At 31.0% G+C, this 19,530-nt stretch overlaps 1 protein-coding gene across 1 annotated transcript in view; it reads left to right on the top strand.

Moving 5' to 3' along the window:
* LOC142332575 (lysoplasmalogenase TMEM86A) overlaps positions 1–19,530 on the top strand; it is a 56,468-nt gene that overhangs the window by 25,983 nt on the left and 10,955 nt on the right. The window contains exons 3-6 of the mRNA XM_075379069.1: positions 1,745–1,938; positions 5,510–5,625; positions 9,576–9,686; positions 15,580–15,837. Coding sequence (XP_075235184.1) covers positions 1,745–1,938; positions 5,510–5,625; positions 9,576–9,686; positions 15,580–15,795 — 637 coding nt within the window. The 3' untranslated portion in view covers positions 15,796–15,837. The remainder of the gene's footprint in view (positions 1–1,744; positions 1,939–5,509; positions 5,626–9,575; positions 9,687–15,579; positions 15,838–19,530) is intronic.

Below are 19,530 nucleotides of genomic sequence, written 5' to 3' on the forward strand. Positions count from 1 at the left end.
TATACTTTTTAAGACCGGATTCCTCTAATAGGAGTTTGCTAAATATTTTGATGATTTGACCTAAGGAATATAGGTTTTTCATTCGTGGAGCTTAATATATCCGTAAAAAATATGGTGCTATGAAAATAATAATATTCAGAATTTTTATTTTTTTATTTAACAAAGTTATTAGTTTCACAGCACAAAATATTGTTTGATTTTCAAATTCATAATAATTTTCAATTTTTTTTTTTTAAATTAAAAATAAGTTTTGTTTAACGACATAATTTTATTGTATTTTTCCCATTTTAAAATATTGTTGAACGTAAGGGACAGTGATGGGAAATACTGAAATCCTTTGCAGCTTTTTAATTAAGAAAGTATTTAAATTTGATTGAAGTGAAAAATGCAAATTAACTTATATATGTATATTTTATCTGAAGGAATAATTACTGCACACTTAGTAGGGTCAACAGGAAATGTTCTGTTATGTTGTCTGTTTTGTACTACATAAAGAAAAAGGTAGTACTTGAAGAGAGGGACTGAAGAAGGGAGAAGGAGAATGAGAAAGGAAAGTTGATAGTAGAACAATGCTAATAACATAATAATGAACATTGATTATTTCTGTTATTGTTTAAAAATATTTTTTTATTTGGTATTTATTTTTTATTTATTTGTACAAGCAATAAACAACAGACATGACATAAGCAAAGTAATATTTAATTAGCATTTAACACCGGATTTTCATCGACCATAAAATTTCTTATTATTAGCAAATTAATTGCAAATGAAATTCATGTTTTTAAATTATTGAATCTTATTATAATAAGTTTCTTATATTAATAATAAACTTATTAAATAAGAAAAAGGTTTGTTACGTAAGAAGAAATGTTTGTTATTAATAAGAGAAAAAAATCATTTAAAAATAAAATAATCATTTCATTAATAAAAGAAATTTGTATTAATAAAATAATTTCCTGATAAAATGACCTAAAAGAAGCAGTGGAAAAATGAAGACTTGCAAATTTTTCTTCTCAAAAACATAAATCATGAAACACTCAATGATTATCCCAAAAAATCAATATAGACCAAGTTATGGAAAAATAAATATCAAGACTCGGTTTAAATATTTAGAAAAAATGATCAGAAAATGATTATCTACTGAAATGATCAGTAAAAAGATCAGCAGCTTTGGAAATCCAGAAATCCAAACTAAACAAATAGATTTTCAAACTGAAGAAATTTAGAACAATAAAAAACTTCTATAAAAATTAAATTGAAGCGTTAAAATACTGTAGTCAAACCGGTGATGTTATACAAAATTGAAACAGAAAATCTGACTGGCCAAGAAAATCTACTCAAAATTAATTAATCCTGAACCAAATAGTAACAGCAGAAAAAAGAAAACAACATTTTTCTGTAAAATAATGAGGAAAAAGTGAATGTAATAATAAGTTTAATACATTTCACTTTCCAAATAGAATGTATATAAATGTTGAATGTAGCTATGTTTTTGTTTTTGACAGTGAATAAAAAAAATCAGGTAAAAAATTTGTTAAGTGATTTTTTGGTATAAGTAACTCCTTCTGCCAAATAGAATAATTTGAATGGTTATATGGGTAACAAACTAAAGCTGTATGAATGCTAATGATAAAGCCCATGTAAAATATGCTGAAATTGTAAAAATTTGGCAAGATTTTTTAAAATTAATGTAACTTATTGTACTAGTCAAATGTACATTACATAATGTGTACATTTTTTTCAGGTATGCATTTTCAAGACGAATTTTAACTGGTCTCATATTTTCTTGTATTGGAGATGCATTGTTGGTTTGGCCACAGTACTTTGTTCATGGAATGGCCGCATTCGGAGTTGCACAAATCATGTACACGGCCGCATTTGGATTTAAACCTCTTAATGCTTCTCTTGGTGCTGCTCTTTATTGTCTTACTGGTTGCGGTTAGTGTGTATTGCTGTAATTATTATTAATGATCTAATACTCAAAAGTGGTATTTTAGTTCTAGATTTCTTTTCTGGTATGACCTGTAATGGACGTTTGTATTGGAGAAATTATGTCTGGTTTCTTAATTCTGCATTTTTTTTAATTTTGTGTAGTGTAAATTAAAATTTTTTTCTTAGAAAACTATTTCTTTTGTAATATATTCTGAATTATATTTCTGATTTGGGGATTCCTGCGTTTGGGTTGATAGGTTTTGCTAAACTATCTGCCTCCTGATTTCTATAGCTTTTTTTTATTTCCAACTCTTTCTTTTTTATAATGAAACAATGTACCATCGGCTTCTTTATTATAAATAAGTAAATAAATAATTTATTCATTTTGTTTGGTATGTAATAGTATACTATGTAGATATTAGGAGTGGGTACATATGCTACTCCAAAGTGCTCAAGGAGCACTTTCAGAGTGTCTAAGAAGGCGTGTGATGCTTTCTTCAGCATTAGTAGTGTGTTCCATCCCAATTGGGGTTTAAATTTTAAAACAAAGAAAATTTTGTATAAAGGTATAAGTAAGTTGATTATGCTTTACACAATACCTGTTCGGGCAAACAGAATGAGATATAAAAGCTACCACAATATTCTATTGAGGCCTCAGGATCTCCTGTTACTTACTGTTTCCAGAGGAGGTCTCAATTCATTTTAGCAAAGATTGCCCAGTCATAAATATAAACACAAGGATAAGTTATTATTTTCAGTTTTCTAAATAATGATGCACATGATTCATGTTTATGAGCTCCAAATGATTATCTGACAACCCCATTCAGCTTCATTCCAAAATCAAAATTATCTTTTTGAAAAATTAATGAAACAGAATTAAAAATTCTGAAAACGGAAAATAATGTTAATGAAAGGACTACCTTGAAATGATACGTATAAAAAGTTGTAGGGTTGCAATAAGTAACTGGAAAGACATCATGAATCTGAATAATTTATATGCGTTTTAATTGCAGCTGTTTAATTGCACATGTATAATTGACATTTTATTGTGCATAAATTTAATTCTAATCTGCAGTTGTAAATTTTTGTTTCTAAAAAAAATTTAGGATAAGCAGTACTTGCAAGGTTAAATGAAGATGAAATTGAATACACAGTAGGTTTGAAAAGTTCCTAAACTAAATTTGTGTACTTGATACAAGTAACGCCATCTCTTAGACAGCCAAGGAACAATGTAATATAATGTCTGATGAATGTATGTACAAAATTTCATCACGTTTTTTCACTCCAGTCTCAAGTTATATTCGGCCGTGTACCTTGTGTTCATGTGACCTTGGATGAGCTTGCGACATGGAACAGTGAAGCGCAATAAAATTTTGTGTTTGACTTCAAGAATCTTTCATTGAAAAATATTCTATGATATAACAAGCATTCGGTGATGAAGCCACATCTCATACTACAACAAACACATGGTGGAAGTGGTTTAAAGACTGTAGAGAATCGTTGGATGACAACGAATGAAGCGGGAGGCTGTTAACAGCTTTTCACAATGAAAACGTTGTGAAAGTGCACGTGCTCCTACACAAACAACCTCATCTTATCCTTCAGGCCATAGTAGAAGAGCTAAATATCGGCAAAGATGTGATATGTACAATTCTAACAGAAAAAATGAATCGCCAAAAGGTGTGCTCTTGTTTCGTTCCGCACTTCTTGACCGAGGAACAAAAATGGGTGTGTCTTTCTTGCGCTCAAGACTTTGTTAAAACTGCCGATAGTGACCCAAATTTTTTGTAATTTTGTAATTGGGGATGAAAGCTGGTGCTTCATGTATGATCCAGAAATGAAGCATCAATCCACTGCTTGGTTGAGTCCTGGAGCACAAAGACTGGCGAAAGTCAGGCAGCAAAAAGCAAGACTGAAAACAATGTTGTTTGCATCCTTTGACTCAAAGGGTGTCTGATTCATTATGAATTTTCCCCAACTGGTCAAACCATGAATTCTAAATTCTATTTGCAAGTAATTAAACACCTGATGTGTTGCATTCGTCAAATCCGGCCCAAGTACCAGGATCCAGGCTGTTGGACTCTCTTGCACGACAATGCCCCGACACATATGGCAACAGTTTTAACATGTTATTACAGTGCAATCAAATCATCATCTTATCCACCCGACTTCGCCCCAGCAGACTATTTTCTGTTCCTGAAACTGAAGTTGAAGATGAAAGGCCGTTTTTTCGATGACATTCCGGCCATCCAAAGGGCTTACATTGAGCAGTTGAAGGTGATTCCACAAAGTGATTTTCCCAGAGTGTTTGACAGGCTCTACCAGCACTGCAACAAGTGTATAACTAGAAAAGGGTTCTATATAGAGAGCTGATATGAGTAAATTCGTTTAAATTGTATTTTTATTTAATGTAGTTTGGGAACTTTTCAGACATATTGTCTAAACTAGAGTGAAGGAATTACTAATTATGTGAGTTATGTAGATTGGAAGAATGAAAAAGCAACCGGTATGATATAGTTTTTCTGTTTGGTAGTTGTTTTCTTCATCGTGGAAATATCTTGTCTTTAATATTTACTCATGTGTTGTAAAGCTTGCTATTTCAGTTTGCTTAGCTGTGGCTCAGTTTATTATCCTTATTTATATTCGTGTTGCAAGTATATTATTCACCAAATATCAAAGCAAGTTTTCGAGATAAAAAATGGGCGACAGATTATTGTTTGGAGTCCATAAGTATAAATCATGTAAACTGTTATTTATAAAATTAAAAATATTTACTTATCTTTACGTTTATATTTGTGAGTGTGTAATCTTTGCTAAAAAAAAATGTAATAAATTACCAAATCATTTAAAAAAAATTCTCCACTGATTCATTTAAAATATAATTTTAAGTTTTTCTTTAACAGAATCAGATTATTTGTAAATTAGATTAATAGATCTTCTTTTACTCTTTGAATTTTTAAAGGAATAGTAATTAAAAAACTTACATAAATATATGCTCAAATAGTTTTAATTGATGACTTCTTAATTCTGTTTTATTTTTTATATTTATATATCTTTGTGTTAGCTTGACATTCATTTTGAATATAATTAATGTACAGTTCATCCCATTTATTTTTTATTATTTAATTAATGGTACTTTCTTATCACAGTTTTACTATGGCTTCCCTAATCCACCCAGGTAAAATGCTGGGGGCAATTCCTTTTCTATTATCCATGAACAAGCATATCTACTTGTTCCTGAAGTGATGTGCATATTGTATTATTTTGTATCGATCAGAGTAAAAGATTTATTTATTTATTATATTTATTTCTGTACGCATGAGTGTCTTGTTAGACTTTAGATGAAAAATTATGTAAACTAATTTTTTATCTTTAATTTTTTAATAATGATTTCAATTTTTGAGTTTGTGTATTAGCCTGTTTTATTTTTCATCTGTTTTATACTGTTACTAACAAAGAATAAAAGTGACTTTAACAATGTAAATGTATTTCCTGAATTTCATTTTTACATATTTATTATTTGTTCGCCTGTATAAAATAATGATATTTTAATATGCTATTTGTTTCGTTTTTACAGTTACTGTTTTGTTGCTGCCTGGTCTTAGTGGGCCTTTATTAGCCGGTGTTCCTGTTTATAATTTTCTTTTAGTTACTACTGTATGGCGTGCTATTGCTAGAGTTCAACTATTCGAGGTACCTAAATCTTCCATTAATATTATACACAGTAAATAAAAGAATATAATTTTTTTATTCAGTTTTTTTTTTTAATTATTCAGTATTTTTGTACTTTCTCAACTACTTTTGAAGTTTTTTTTTTTTACTTTGATAATAAATCTTTTACTGTACTTATTGTAATTAAACTTACATTTCACTTTAAAAATTGTACTTACTATCAATTATAAATAAAATCAGTTTGAATTAGGTAGGTACTTTAAGTCCCACTTGAATATCTTATCATGAACACATTTTCTAGACATTTATATATGCACTTAAGAATATTGAAAATTTCTAAAACTGTCACGTATTACCCTAGTCTAATTCTAAGTTGAATTCTCTTGTTGTAAACTATTCATTACAAATATAAGTTACAGCATATTAATATATGAACTGTTAACAAAAAATCTTGAACACCTAAAAAATTTTATTCAATTATTATTTATCGTATTTTTTTTTTACAATCAGAGGTTATTAACAAATCAATATATTTAAATTAAAAAAAAAGGAGATGAAGTCTGATTCAAACCGATGTGCCATCTCCTTATAAGATTCACATATTTCATTAATTAAAATTTCATGTGATTATAATTGCAACCAATGAAAATAAGTACCATTTATGATGTATTGTTGAAAAGCTCTCAATAAAGGCTTATTACTGCAGTAAAGAAAAAGTTCAAAATTCAAATTTTTTTGGATTTTGGGCTTTTTTGGACACTTTTGGTTCAGTTGATTGCAGTCAAAAAGGGAGGTGCACAACTAGCTATTACAACAGTTCTAAATTCAGAATTTCAACATCTATGGCTAATTGTTTTTGAGTTATGTGAGATACATATGTACGTACAGATATCACGCTGAAACTAGTCTAAATGGATTCAAAGATGGTTAAAATGGATATTTTCGTTGAAATCTGAAAACTGAAATTTTTTGTGGCCACAATACTTTTTTTAACTTTGTACAAGGAAGTAAAAATATCATATAAATCTTAGTCATATTCTCATGAATACCTTCAAAATCTTTGACTGTGATCTGAAAGAGTTGATCTAATGAATCATCTATATCTGGTATTACAGAGGATATAGTTACATTTCATTATATTATATTACAATATGTTATAAAATATTGTGTATTACAAAAACAAGCAAGCAACTTTGCACACTACCCTATTTTTTGATTTATTGAGGATTGTCTATCCTTTAGGCAAAGATTTCTCGGATGACTCGTGTACTCTTATGTAACCAGTTTTACTTTTGTTAAAATAATGAGATCAAGTGGAATTATTCTCAACATTGTTTTCAGAGCTACTATTGATGTAGATTGCAAAGCAAGCAAGGTAATAAATGGTTTTATATGTACTATAAACAATAATACAGATGAGCAAATTTTGGTAATTTTATTAAAATTATGTTAAGTAGCAATTTGCTGTATGATTTTCTATTAGAAATCTGTTTCATATAGCCGTACACTCATTGACAGCCTTAGATCCCAAGATTTACCAACAAGATGGCACCAGTCAGGAAGCAGCCATTTTGTCTTCTGGATGGCTTATCTAAATGAGTGTTCTAGGTCAGCCTACTATCTGGAATGATTTCTAGATGTTTAACTTTCCTGGCATCTGTTAGTCTGCTCCTTACCGGATGAAGGTTATTACAGTGATCGTCTCAAGATGAATTTAAAACAATTAAATTGGCATTAAAAATAATGGTGATAAAAATAATATAGATAGGGTTGGTAGAAATGCTTACCGATTTTGAAAAAGGAATAAAATCGACATTAAAGGAATTATAAAAAACTATATTTTAATAATCTAAAAGAAGAATGCTTACTGATTTTTAACGTACCTGTTACTTTATTTTAAAAGCTGTATTGTCCATATGTCGACCTCCATTATTTGTTTAAGTTAGCAATCTTTGCCTTAAGTTTTGCATTACTTGCCTGGCTATTTCCAGCGATATTACACCAATTTCTTGTCAGACATCTTTTATGTTATAGGTCGCCTTCAACTTATGTTTAAAGATTTCAGTCTTCAGATATCTCCAGAGAAAAAATAAAATGCTGTTGTGAGGTCAGGAAATTGCAGACTGCAGAATGTCATTTTGTGAGATTAGATGCTCTCAAACTATTTCTTTCATAACATCCGTGGATCATCTGGACATGAATTCATTAAGTTCATTCTCATTCTGAGATAAGTTATGCATCATATCAACGTAATGATCAGAAGTTACATTAACAATTTGCATTTCGTCTTCAAAGAAGTATGGGTCTGTTGCTATAAAATCTTTAACATTACACCAAACATTGACGCTGCACAGTAAAAATTACACTAAAAGATAATGTTAATTCTCTGTCTGGTGCAGAGAATTTTGTTTATTAACACACCCATTAAGTGAAAATAACGTTTTTCGTTCGGCATAACAAGATAACAACAGAGTTTGCTGGAACATTTTGAAGAATAGCTTAGCCAGGTGTAATGATATTCACCCGGTTACTGCATGACTTATCATGACATCTTAGATGTGAAACCTTAGGTCTGGGGTAAAATTCTTCTCACAGTCCAATATGATAGTCCCAAAGCAGCAGCATGTTTAAAAGCCGAGCATCATAGAGTTCATATAACAGCCTGTCTCACTCTTTGGATGTTCTCAAGCATTCAAATGCTGCAAAGGCTATCAGGTAATTTATTTGTCAAAGGCAAAGCTGTAGCTTTAAATTTCATACCCATAATAATATGGTCTTCCTGTCAAAATTTATAGAATGTTGTCATTGCCTAAAGCGAGTGTCAAATAATCTTTGTTGTGATGACAGAATCTCAATTTTTAAAATAAGCCTTAATAAGAACACATATTGCCCACTGCTGTTTGCCATGACCACAAGTGAAGAAATGATAAGATTCATAGTTTAGTTTCACCATGCCTCCCTCTTATAGTGCTTTAACAAAAGATTGGGAAATCTGAGAGTTATTTCTGTTAGGCCTGTATAAGATATCTAAATTTATTTGTAAAATGATTTTCAGTTTTAACTATTTATTTTAACAAACTTGAGGAGTAACTGATAACAAACGGCAAATCAAATTTAAAAGGTGATGAAAGTAATGAAAGAAGTGACATTACATGGTGCAAAGTAAAAAGTGTAACAGGATAATTTATTAAAAAATAATAAATGTACTTTTTAATAAAAGTGAGCCTCCTTATTAATTATTATTGAAGTACTTCTTTTAAAAATAATATGTGCTAGATTTGATGACTGCCCAGTTCTTATATCATGAGAGGAATGTAACAATTGCTAAGTAAGAGTTTTGTTGGGGTTGCTAAATCTGGTCCAAAATTAGGCTATCTATTTAATTTTTTTAGAGCTATATATGGAAGTTAAGCTTCCTTATTATAGAAAAAACTCTTTTCAAAGACATCTCTATCATCTGATTGTTCTATTGCCATTTCTTTAGAATATAATAATTTTAATCAACATCAGATTGTTTAGGATTGTTATTGCAGTTTAATGAGCCATCTTAAAATTTGTTATGAAAACAATTGTTATGAGACACAGATTTCTTGCAGTGTATGTTGTAATATTTTTCTGATGAGTAAAATTCAAGATGTAGAAGAATTTTAAGTATTTTTTTAAATGAACAAACAATTTGAATTATGGTAATTTTTTTTTTTTTTTTTAGGACTAAGTAATTTCTTTTAATTATTTTCTTTAACTAATACCTTGTGATCTGAAAGTAGAGCCAGTCATTAGTCTGTGAGCAAAGCAAAAAATTGTTTTTTCGTATCTACTTGCACCATCTTATCTTCAATGATGTTTAAAATTTCTGTAAAGAGAAATTTAATGATGAGGATAGTAATAAAAAATGATGTATATTTGCTTGTAAACTTAATATTTAGAACAATAAATTATTAATAATTTTATTCATTCATTTATTTTTGCAGGAACTTTGGACATGGACAAAATTATGTTCTTGTGCTGGTGGAATAACATTTGCTATTTCAGATGGTTTGATCGGCTTCCATCATTTTTACCACCCGATACCGTACTCTCAGGTTATATATATTATGATAATTTACATTGTATTGTAATTAAATGGAATAATCATAACAATTATGTGGATATTTTTATTTGTTTGGATGTAATTATCCAAATTGTTTTATTGATGTTAAAATGTTCACGTGTGCTACTCGCTTACAGACACAGTTATAGTGTTAAAATTATTATTTTTTTTTCATATTTATAGTCGCATAGGATCATTTTAGTCTATATCAAAGTCTCTTCGAAGAGACTGTTTGGGCCTTGTACTCCTTCCAGTACTTTTTCATATGTTTCAATCTTCAAACCCTTTCTGGCATTCAAAATGTTCATGTTGTGAGTTTTTTCTTGTGATGTGAGGTGATTGTTTTTGCCCTTGATTTTTTCATTTAATTTTATTTTGTCTGTGGTGTCTTCTAGTGTAGGGTGAATTTATTTCAGATCCTCTCATTTCTCTGATGCATCTGCATCCTGTCTTGGTGTGTCAAGATTGTACCATATTAGCCATTTCAGAAGTCTCAAATCTTGCATCCTCGTGATGTATCCTAATAATCCTAGTCTCCTCTTATGCTAGATGGGTTCTTACTTTTTGTACACAACCTTGTTGGATACGATTCACCCATCTTTCTGGTACCTTTTGTTGATGCAAGTTCTTCCAGTTCTTTTTCGATTTTCTGGAATCTGTTGGTCTTTGATTGTTCATTCAGGTGGAAGAGTGTTTCTGCTCATATATGGCTTCCGGTTTTATAACTGTGTTGTAGTGTCTTATTTCTGCGTTTATGGATAGGTATTTTTCACTGTAGTTGTACCAAGTTAATTTTTGTGCTTTAGCTAATTTGTTTAAATTGTTTGTTATTATTTCTCTGAAATATTTAAATTGGGTTACTATTTTGACTATTACAGTTTATGTTTACTTCTTTTAATCGTGTTGGTTTTTGGGGAGTAATTTCTGTCTTTTTGAATGATCTTTTGAGGCCAAAAAGATCATTATTTTGGCCTCATGTTATTTGCAAAACTTTGCAAATAAATTTGCAAAGTTTTGAAGTTCTAAAATCTGTGTTTAGCTTCCTCGATGTTGTTTGTTAGCAGTGCCAAGTCGTTGGTGAAACCAAGGCAGTTTGCTTTGATTTTTGGCCTGTTTTTATTTTTGGGGGCATTTTTTGAGCCATTCCCTGATTAGCATTTTCAGAGTGCAGTTGAATAGTAGCAGTTAAAGTCCATTACCTTGGCACCTTGGCTCCTTCAGGGTCTGAAACCTCCCTGGTATTTTCCTACTTCTTTCTCGAGTTGTAAACTGATCCTGTTGAGGATGATTCTTGAAGGAGTTTTGTATGTTGCGTTTAGGAGTGAGATTCTTTTGTAGTTGTTCAGGTCTTTTTTTTTTTAATTTTGTGTAGCGGGTGGATGAGGGCTGTCGTCCAGTGTTCTGGTAGTTCTTTGATCCAGATGTTGACAAGCTGCTGATGAAAAGAAATTTTTGTTGGTCTTCATGCATGTTTCACCCAGTGCTTGGTAGACTTTTTTTATTGTGGGAGGGTTGATACTTTCTGGTGGTATTGTTATTGGGATGCTGGTGTTGAAGTTTAGCAGTTCTGTTGGTTCTTCACAATTTAGGAGTTTGTTGAAATACTTAGCTGGATTAACATGTCTTTATTGTTATGGGCCAGATTATGGTTTTCATCCTTCATTAATAAGGTTGGGGGTTCATATTTTTGAAGTTGTTTTTTGAAGGTTTGTGGTACTCTCTTGACTGCGTTTTACTGAATTTTTCTTCTATTGATTTCCTTGTGTCTTTATGGAGTTGTCTTTTTTTATTTTTTTGTTAAAAGTGATTTTATAAATAGATAATATTAAAACTTCAGTAAATATAAGATCATAATTTTTTTAAATAAAAATCACTCATACTGTTTGTTTCTTTTTTCAGTTTTCTTACGTGAGATCATGAGTGCTTTTATAGTGATTGTTATTACATTAGGTGATTGTATTCTAAAATACGAGGGGTGGCTGAAATGTCATGCACAATCGCTCATAACTTGCAAATGAAAAATATAGTCAAATGAAACGAGTACATTTTGTTTGTAAAACAAAGTAAACAAAGTTTATTTGTAAACAAGTAAAGTACATTTTATTTGCTCCAAAAACTGAAATTTATTTTTCCATGTAGTCACCATTTTCTCATTTCATCGATGAAAAATACTGGTTATATTTCCTTGATCAACAATCTTATTACATCCTTCAGGTCATCATCCATGATGAAATTGAGTGCCTTAGTGTTCTTTTAAATTCTAGAAAGAAGTGGAAATCGTGGGGCACTGAATGTGGTGAGTGTGGAAGAGTTAAATCTTCATCTTCACAAGTTCTTTGCTGGTTGTGTCCGGTGTGTGTGGCTGAGTATTATTTTGTTGCATCATTATTGGTTCTTCAATTGTCAGATATTATACATATTTTCTAAGCTGTTTTAATGCCGGATTCCAAGTAGTCGATTGTGTTTGGAATCCCAGAACATTGTCGATGCAAGGTTCATACTTGATATTCACCTTATTGGATTCTGATGCAAGAAATGTATGATAAAATCACCAGCATTTATTTTTTCTGTTGCTAAAACATCTGTCATTATATGTTATCTTATTCATGTTGACATAGCAGGCATATCGATTCCATAGCAACAGCGACTGACATAAAATAAGAGTGCGTAGGTCAGTGAGTTTTGGAATATTAATAGGAGAGGATGAAACTACAAGATAGCAGCACCAAAATGTCACTGTGTGCAACATTTTGTTTTCCCACTATGTTCCAGTGTGCAGTTTATATTAGCCGCTTCATATAAAAACAATAATACATAATCAAAAACTTTAAAATGTAGTAATGAAACATCTGTCTCCTTGTATTCATTTAATAGAATGTTATTAATTGTGTCATAATTAGTGATTAAAAATAATTCTTATTTAAAATTATTAATATTTTTTTTGGATTCAGGTAAATGAGAAATAATTCACTAAATAAATGACATGATACTTTAAGCAAAGTAAACTATTTAATAATATGCACTATAGATTGTAACAGACTGTAAATCAAACACACAAATAGCAGATGCCTTCTGTTCGAGCATACTGGAGTCTATAATGTGACCGATTAAATCATTTACATACATTTTACTCCTTCACCATGATGCCCTCATAAACGGCTAACATTTAATAAACAATTTTATTAAATTACCAGAAGATAATGTTATCTTCCTATGTGTATAAGAAAATTGAAAAAGCAAGAAGTTGAGTTTATATAAAATAATTTAGTATTTTTCCACTCCTAGGATGCTGTAATGTAAATTATTCAGTAACAAATAAAAAAAATATATATATGAATCATCCAAAAGATAAAGAATGCTTCTCAAGATCACTGTTTTAAATTTTAGTTTTCATTTTACAGATGTATCTAATTGTATCAGACTGCTACTGTCTTCTCACTGAACTTAAAACTTTATTTTGATGAATTTTTCATAAAATTAAGTTTATGTTCATACTTTCTACATTTATCCAAATCTAAACAGAATAAAGACATAATTTATTAATTTTAAATATAGGTAATTAATAGTAACTCAAAAAAAGTAAGAAACTTCTCTATGCAGTTTCAGTTACTTACTTTATTATATAATTAACAGACTTGAAATTTTGATTACATGATTATAAAATGCTTCGTATATATATATATATATATATATATATATATTAGAAATTAAAATGTTCATTATTTTTTATGCATAATATGAGAACTTATAAAACCATAATGGTATCATTAAAAATAATTTTTTACTTAATTCTACTAACACAATAATATGAAATTGACTTAATTAAAGATAAAAAGTAGTTATTGTTGTATAACATTATAATAGATGTTTTAGACTTAAAATATTACAATAATCTGACTAGCATGTTGTAGTTAAAATAAGATTATTTAATTTCAAAATTCAGTTTTGGGGTCTCATATTAAAAATGGCCACCTTTTTAAATTAATTTCTACTAAATTCCATTGAATCTATATAATAGATAGTATCTGTGGTTAGATTAAATGTTGGAATAATTAATCGCTGTATACTATTAGGATTAGGTTAGTTCAGATTGTTAAAGATCAAAATAATCTGGTATCAAGCAGATGCTGAATATAAACTAATTCTCACTTCAGTTTCAATCTGTTAGAACTTTGTCGACCTACTGATATGATTTCGCAGAAACTGTGGAGTTATTTTAGGCATCCTTGAAACAGATCCAGAAACTAACACAAGTGTGACTCTAACTGAGATCTAATCGGTTCCTATTTGTGTGGTCATTTATGCTACCAATGACGTTGTGTTGGTGATTTATTTGAACAAATATGGTGTTATATAGATGCTTTCTGGCCATTAGAAAATTAATTAATCACTTCATACTATGTAAGGGTGCTACAAATGTAGTTCAAGTAAATGAATTTGACACTACATTTATGTATTTCTTTAATGTATGATAATATTCTACTTGATACCCCCAGTTTAGTTTTAAGCTGTTTAACGATGTCAGCATTAACATTATATGCAGTTAAATTATTTCTTAGGTCTACAACTCTGTTGAATAGGAATTGCTTGTATGGGTTTGTTGAAAACTGTATTTTAGATAGTTAAGTCAATTACCTTGTAGGTGCATAATGTTATTATTAAATTTATTTTATATTTTGTGCTATTTGATTAATATTTTATTTTCATATAGAAATGGTGAATAGCATGAAAAGTTGAAGCTGTGAATAGTAAATCTGTGTTTAATGATCGTTTACGTTTGAAGTAAATGAATTCAGATTTGTTCTAGATGTCATTTACTGGTGCTTCTAGCTGTCAGTTTTAAATTATTTTGTTGTGGAATCAAACATTTTTTTATATACTACCCTCCCTGCCTTCCAATCAGACTATTAATCAAAGATCAGTTAAGTATTAGTCAAATAGGTAAAAATTATTGATTCTGTGCATTAATATGGAGTGTAATAGTTTATCTCCTTTATTGATTTACATTGTACTTAATTATGCTGCTCCCGATCACAGTTTTACCTGGCTCTTTTGGACAGATGCAGAACTGTTCTGTTGCATTCTGTTATCTGTAGAATTATACACTATCGTTCTCATGCTATATATATAATGCATAATTATGCCATGAGGTGAATAACTTATTTATTAACTTATTAAGTTTCATTAAGATGTACAAAATTTTGTTTAATCTCCACACAATCATGGAGAGATGGGTGTTTGGGTATGATGTGAAATAAAGTCGTAGTTGTCACAGTGGGTTGGAAAATCTCCTCTTGAGACCAAAAAAGCCACGCAAAAATAGTTCAAAGACAGAAGTGATGTCAACAGTTTTTTTTTTGTATCAAATGCCATTATTCATTCTGAGTTTCATCCGCAAGGTTGGACAGTCAATCAGAATTTCTACTTAGAAGTAATCAAATATGTCTGTAAAAGTGTGAGGAAGAAGAGACTTGAACTTCGGTTTGACGACTCACAGTTCCTTACTGTGACAATGCACCGGGCGAATCATCACTGCTAGTTCATAAGTTTTGTGCAAAAAATTCATTCGGCATCGTCCCTTACCCCTAACCTACTTTTTTATTTCCAAATTAACAATATCCATTAAACGGCCAAGATTTAAAAGAACAGAGATTAGTAAAAGAAAATTTACAGAACTCCCTGAAAACTATTTTGAAAAGTTCAGTTCATAGCCCCTCTCAAAGTAGAAGGGATATTGGTGAAAGTGTATAAGAAGAACAAAAGAAATGAATAGATTTCTCTTTCAATCATAAGCATAGGTTATGTATAGAATGATTGTGATGATATTATATTGCTTTTGAAATATTTTCATAACTTGACTATAATCTACCTGTTTTATTTTACAGGCTCTTATAATGGTAACGTATTATGCTGCACAGTTGGGAATTGCATTGAGTGTTGTCGATTCAAAAGCAGATTATAAGGCCAAAATTGATGCGATGAATAGCAGTCACGATAAGAAACATTTGCCTGAAACCGCTTCCATCGATTTATGTGATAAAGTTACCATTAAAAGCAAACCATCAATATCTATGTCATCTAGCATTAATCATTATAAATGAGAGTTTTATGTAGAAAAATATTATATATAAGTTATTTATTCGGTAAGTAAATCTGTATTTTAATTATGTGATAAATTACTTTTGTAAATTTTAGGTCGCCGTAAAGTTTTCCTAATTTTAACTTGAAGGATTATGTGTTGGATGGCATATTTTCCTGAAATTCTTATATATTTTAAAATAAATTTAGATTCCTGATGATATCTCCATAATAGCGGAAAGTATATAGGATCTTAATGATCGGTCTGAGAAAATGAAGGAAATAGCTTAAGGAATATAAGTCTTCCTTGTTTAAGGAAAATGAAAATAATTAAGGAAAATTCCTGAGACTTTAACTTGTTTAAGACCAGATTGCAGAATAGATATTCAGTCTTTTTTTTATATCCTTCTGTATTCATAACCCAAAAATAATGTAACAAGACCAGTATAACGGGTCTAAGTAATGGATTCCTGCCAATGAAGAAGAAAGTAGTACTAAATATCATAATGGGAGGAGCCCAGAAAGGGACTAAAAGAAAACCTCCCTCTTAGTCAAGTTTAAAAATCGTCCTTTGTAATACTGCCCTCTGACACACCTAAACAGATGTTCTGTGTGAAGGGTTAGCAGATTAGATTAGGAAATGGAAAAAAGTGAGGGCGGACAATCATTCTCATGCTTTGAGTTGGATCCAGTCCTACAGGTAAGAGGATAGGAGTATAAATACTCCAGGAAAGACCAGTTGACAGTCAGTCTGCGAGAGAGTGCTACGATAGAGTTCTGTGAGAGAGTTCTAAGTGAGGAGTTATATGAGTTGGAAGGAAGAGTATTCTGCGAGGAGGTCAGTGAAGAAGCGAATTTGTAGTGCGTACATTTGACACAATAAAGTTGACGTCACAAGTAATTCCAGTGTGGTGGATAGAACATGAAAACAAGAAATGTTGTAGTGAGTTACTGTTAGACTATAAGTGAAAGAGGTAATGTACTAAATTTCTTTTATAAATTGTTAGGGTAGTTTTTTTGTGAACAGCAAAGGTATTTGCCGTTAAAGAACTTTATACTTGTCTTATCTATTGCACTATTGTTGTTAATACAAAACTAGTGATTAAAAGTGTTAAGATTAGCAATCATGCTAATTAATGTCTTTTGTCAGTGGGACTGAATTCTGGTTTTCAATATTTAACAACCTGTAAATAAATCCTGACAATTATTTTAAATTCTGTTTTGTATGTAATTACTGTTTATTATTATTATTGTTGTGGTTGCGATTACTATGATTATTATTTATTTATTGTTGACTTTTATTATTATTATTATTGATTTGTTTTGTTTCGTTTATGTTCTTAAACTAATAAATTGTAATTATATAAACATTTTCAATTGTCAATCTCTATATCCTGATCGAGCCGTGAACACATGACAATAGCAATCATCAAAATGATCGGTATGTTCATGCCTTACTATTAGAAAAAGCAAATTGAATAGAGCTTCTGTTACCTTTCATTCCGTGAACTAGTCACTTTCCAACTTACACTACAGATATGAGGAGCCAAATTCTTACACTGATACTCAATTTTAAAAAAAAAAGAAGAAAATATATATATATATATACAAAATATGCTTTTTTTAAAGTTGTTTACTTCTTTTCTTTTTTTTATAGATCTACCTTGCGATTTTGATATAAAATGTTCATATATAACATAAAACTTGTCGGATGAATTTTTACTAGATTTTTACTAGACTGTGCAGTCTGGTTTTAGACAAATTCTTCAAGAGAAAGGCTTACCAATACTAATGCCATTGAATTGGGGTAATATTAACATTTTAAGCTTAGTAATTGTGATGAAACAAACTGATGAAAATGTAGATGTTTTTAAGAACACTGTGATCCCTCTTGTAGTCTTCAATCAATGATCCCCATTATACCTGTCAAAACTAATTAAATTATTTTTTATGACTCGAGCCTATCAAAACAACAACATAAACTCGTTGACTCTAGATTGCAAGAATGTAATCTGTCAGCTGATTGTTTTCATGCTGTATAATACTACTTCATACTACTTTATAAAAACCCAATAACAAGTAATTATTATGATAAATAAATTAAAATGTTCTTGAGATTGTATATAAAACTGTGAAAACTTTCGTAAAAAAAATCTTTAAATTATATTATCTGGTAGAAACTCAGTATGGAACAGCCACAGGAATTTCCTCTACAAAATAAAAAAGAATGTATAATTAATCAATTATATGATGAGTAAGGCTTAAACATATAAATTTAAAAAATGTTCATCTGACAAATTTAATGTGCCAAGTTACATTAAAATGGTTCAGTTGTCTGTTTTGGGTTTGATAAAGGTGGATATTGTTACATTTTAAGAATAAATGACTTTTCTCTTTTAAAAAAGAATACTCATTCACAAATATAAACGTAAGGATAATTTGATTTGCATAGCAATTCTCCCACCACCACCCCATTTGGTCACCTAAAGCATATAAGATCAAATGTCTGTGCTGCAAATGTCTACTGAGCCTAGAATCAGTTTAGCGACCAGTGTCCTAACTAGCTCCTAGAGCTAACCTAATTGCGTGAGCGAACTAAGCATCGTGCCACATTCCACTTGCTTCATGTCCCACTGCTCACTTGTCATATATTCTAAAATGGGTAGGCACACCCGGTCAACTACTAAAATATATATGACATTCAATAAATTAAATTTATCATGACAAGACAGCAATTCGCTGCTACGCCTAAGTCGCTGAATACCGACCACGCCTAGGTCGCCAAGCGGAACCGAAACAGATATTGGTTCAAGTTCACGTGGTTGGAAAGCACCTGGGCACCCATTGCCCTTAAAAATGAAGGAGAGGCATACCATCCCCCCAATTCCTGCATAAATCTATACAAGGACCTTCCCTTTGTCGTGGTGTGCCATTCTTGCTGTCATGCATCCATGGTAAGGCTGTAAAGTCTCCTCCAACTCAGGCAGGAGATGGGCAACTGAACAAAATTTAAAACTGGTGCATTGAGAACACCATTCCGCTCCAGTACGGGCCCGGCTCGAAACTGCATCCCAAATACCTCGGCCTCCCTACCTCTTTGCAACTTCCACATGGCTGCCCGTATTTTCACCACTAAATCGATTGGGAGAGCCTTTCCCAATACGGTGGTAGCCTCATAGGAGGTTGTTTTAAAAACACCAGTGCATATTATAAATGCTCTGCACTGGGCACTCCTTGAATTTTGAGTAAGTGCTCTATTTCTGTATAACCTATGTGCCCAAACAGATGCAGCATAAGAAGTCATACTTTCGAAGACACCTCGGTACACCATGTACAAATTACAGCCCAACAGTCTGTAATCCTTCCGAGCAGTCCAAGTTTGTGCATAACAGAGATGGAGTCCACCGCTACTTGCCTAATGTGGTTGCTAAACAGCAAATTCTCATCAAACAAAACACGTAGGTACATATGAACTCTCTTGGCTGATCACACAGCCTTTGTACTTAATGTGGGAGTTACTACTGTATGATAATTTGTCTGCATCCTTGAGAAGCATAAACTTCGTCTTGGGCACAGAAATCTTTAAATTTTGCATGTCCATCCAGCCCTCCGTGGTTGACAAAGCCGCCTGCGCTCGGTCTTCTAGCTGCAGTCATGAATTATCACGAACTAAAAGGAGACAGTCATCAGTGAAAACCTGGGCCATGACCCCTTCTGGGAATGTCAGTCTCAGAAATCTGTCAAGTACTAGGTTAAAC

The sequence above is a fragment of the Lycorma delicatula genome, chromosome 11, assembly GCF_047948215.1.
Source record: "Lycorma delicatula isolate Av1 chromosome 11, ASM4794821v1, whole genome shotgun sequence".
Taxonomy (NCBI): Eukaryota; Metazoa; Arthropoda; class Insecta; order Hemiptera; family Fulgoridae; genus Lycorma; species Lycorma delicatula.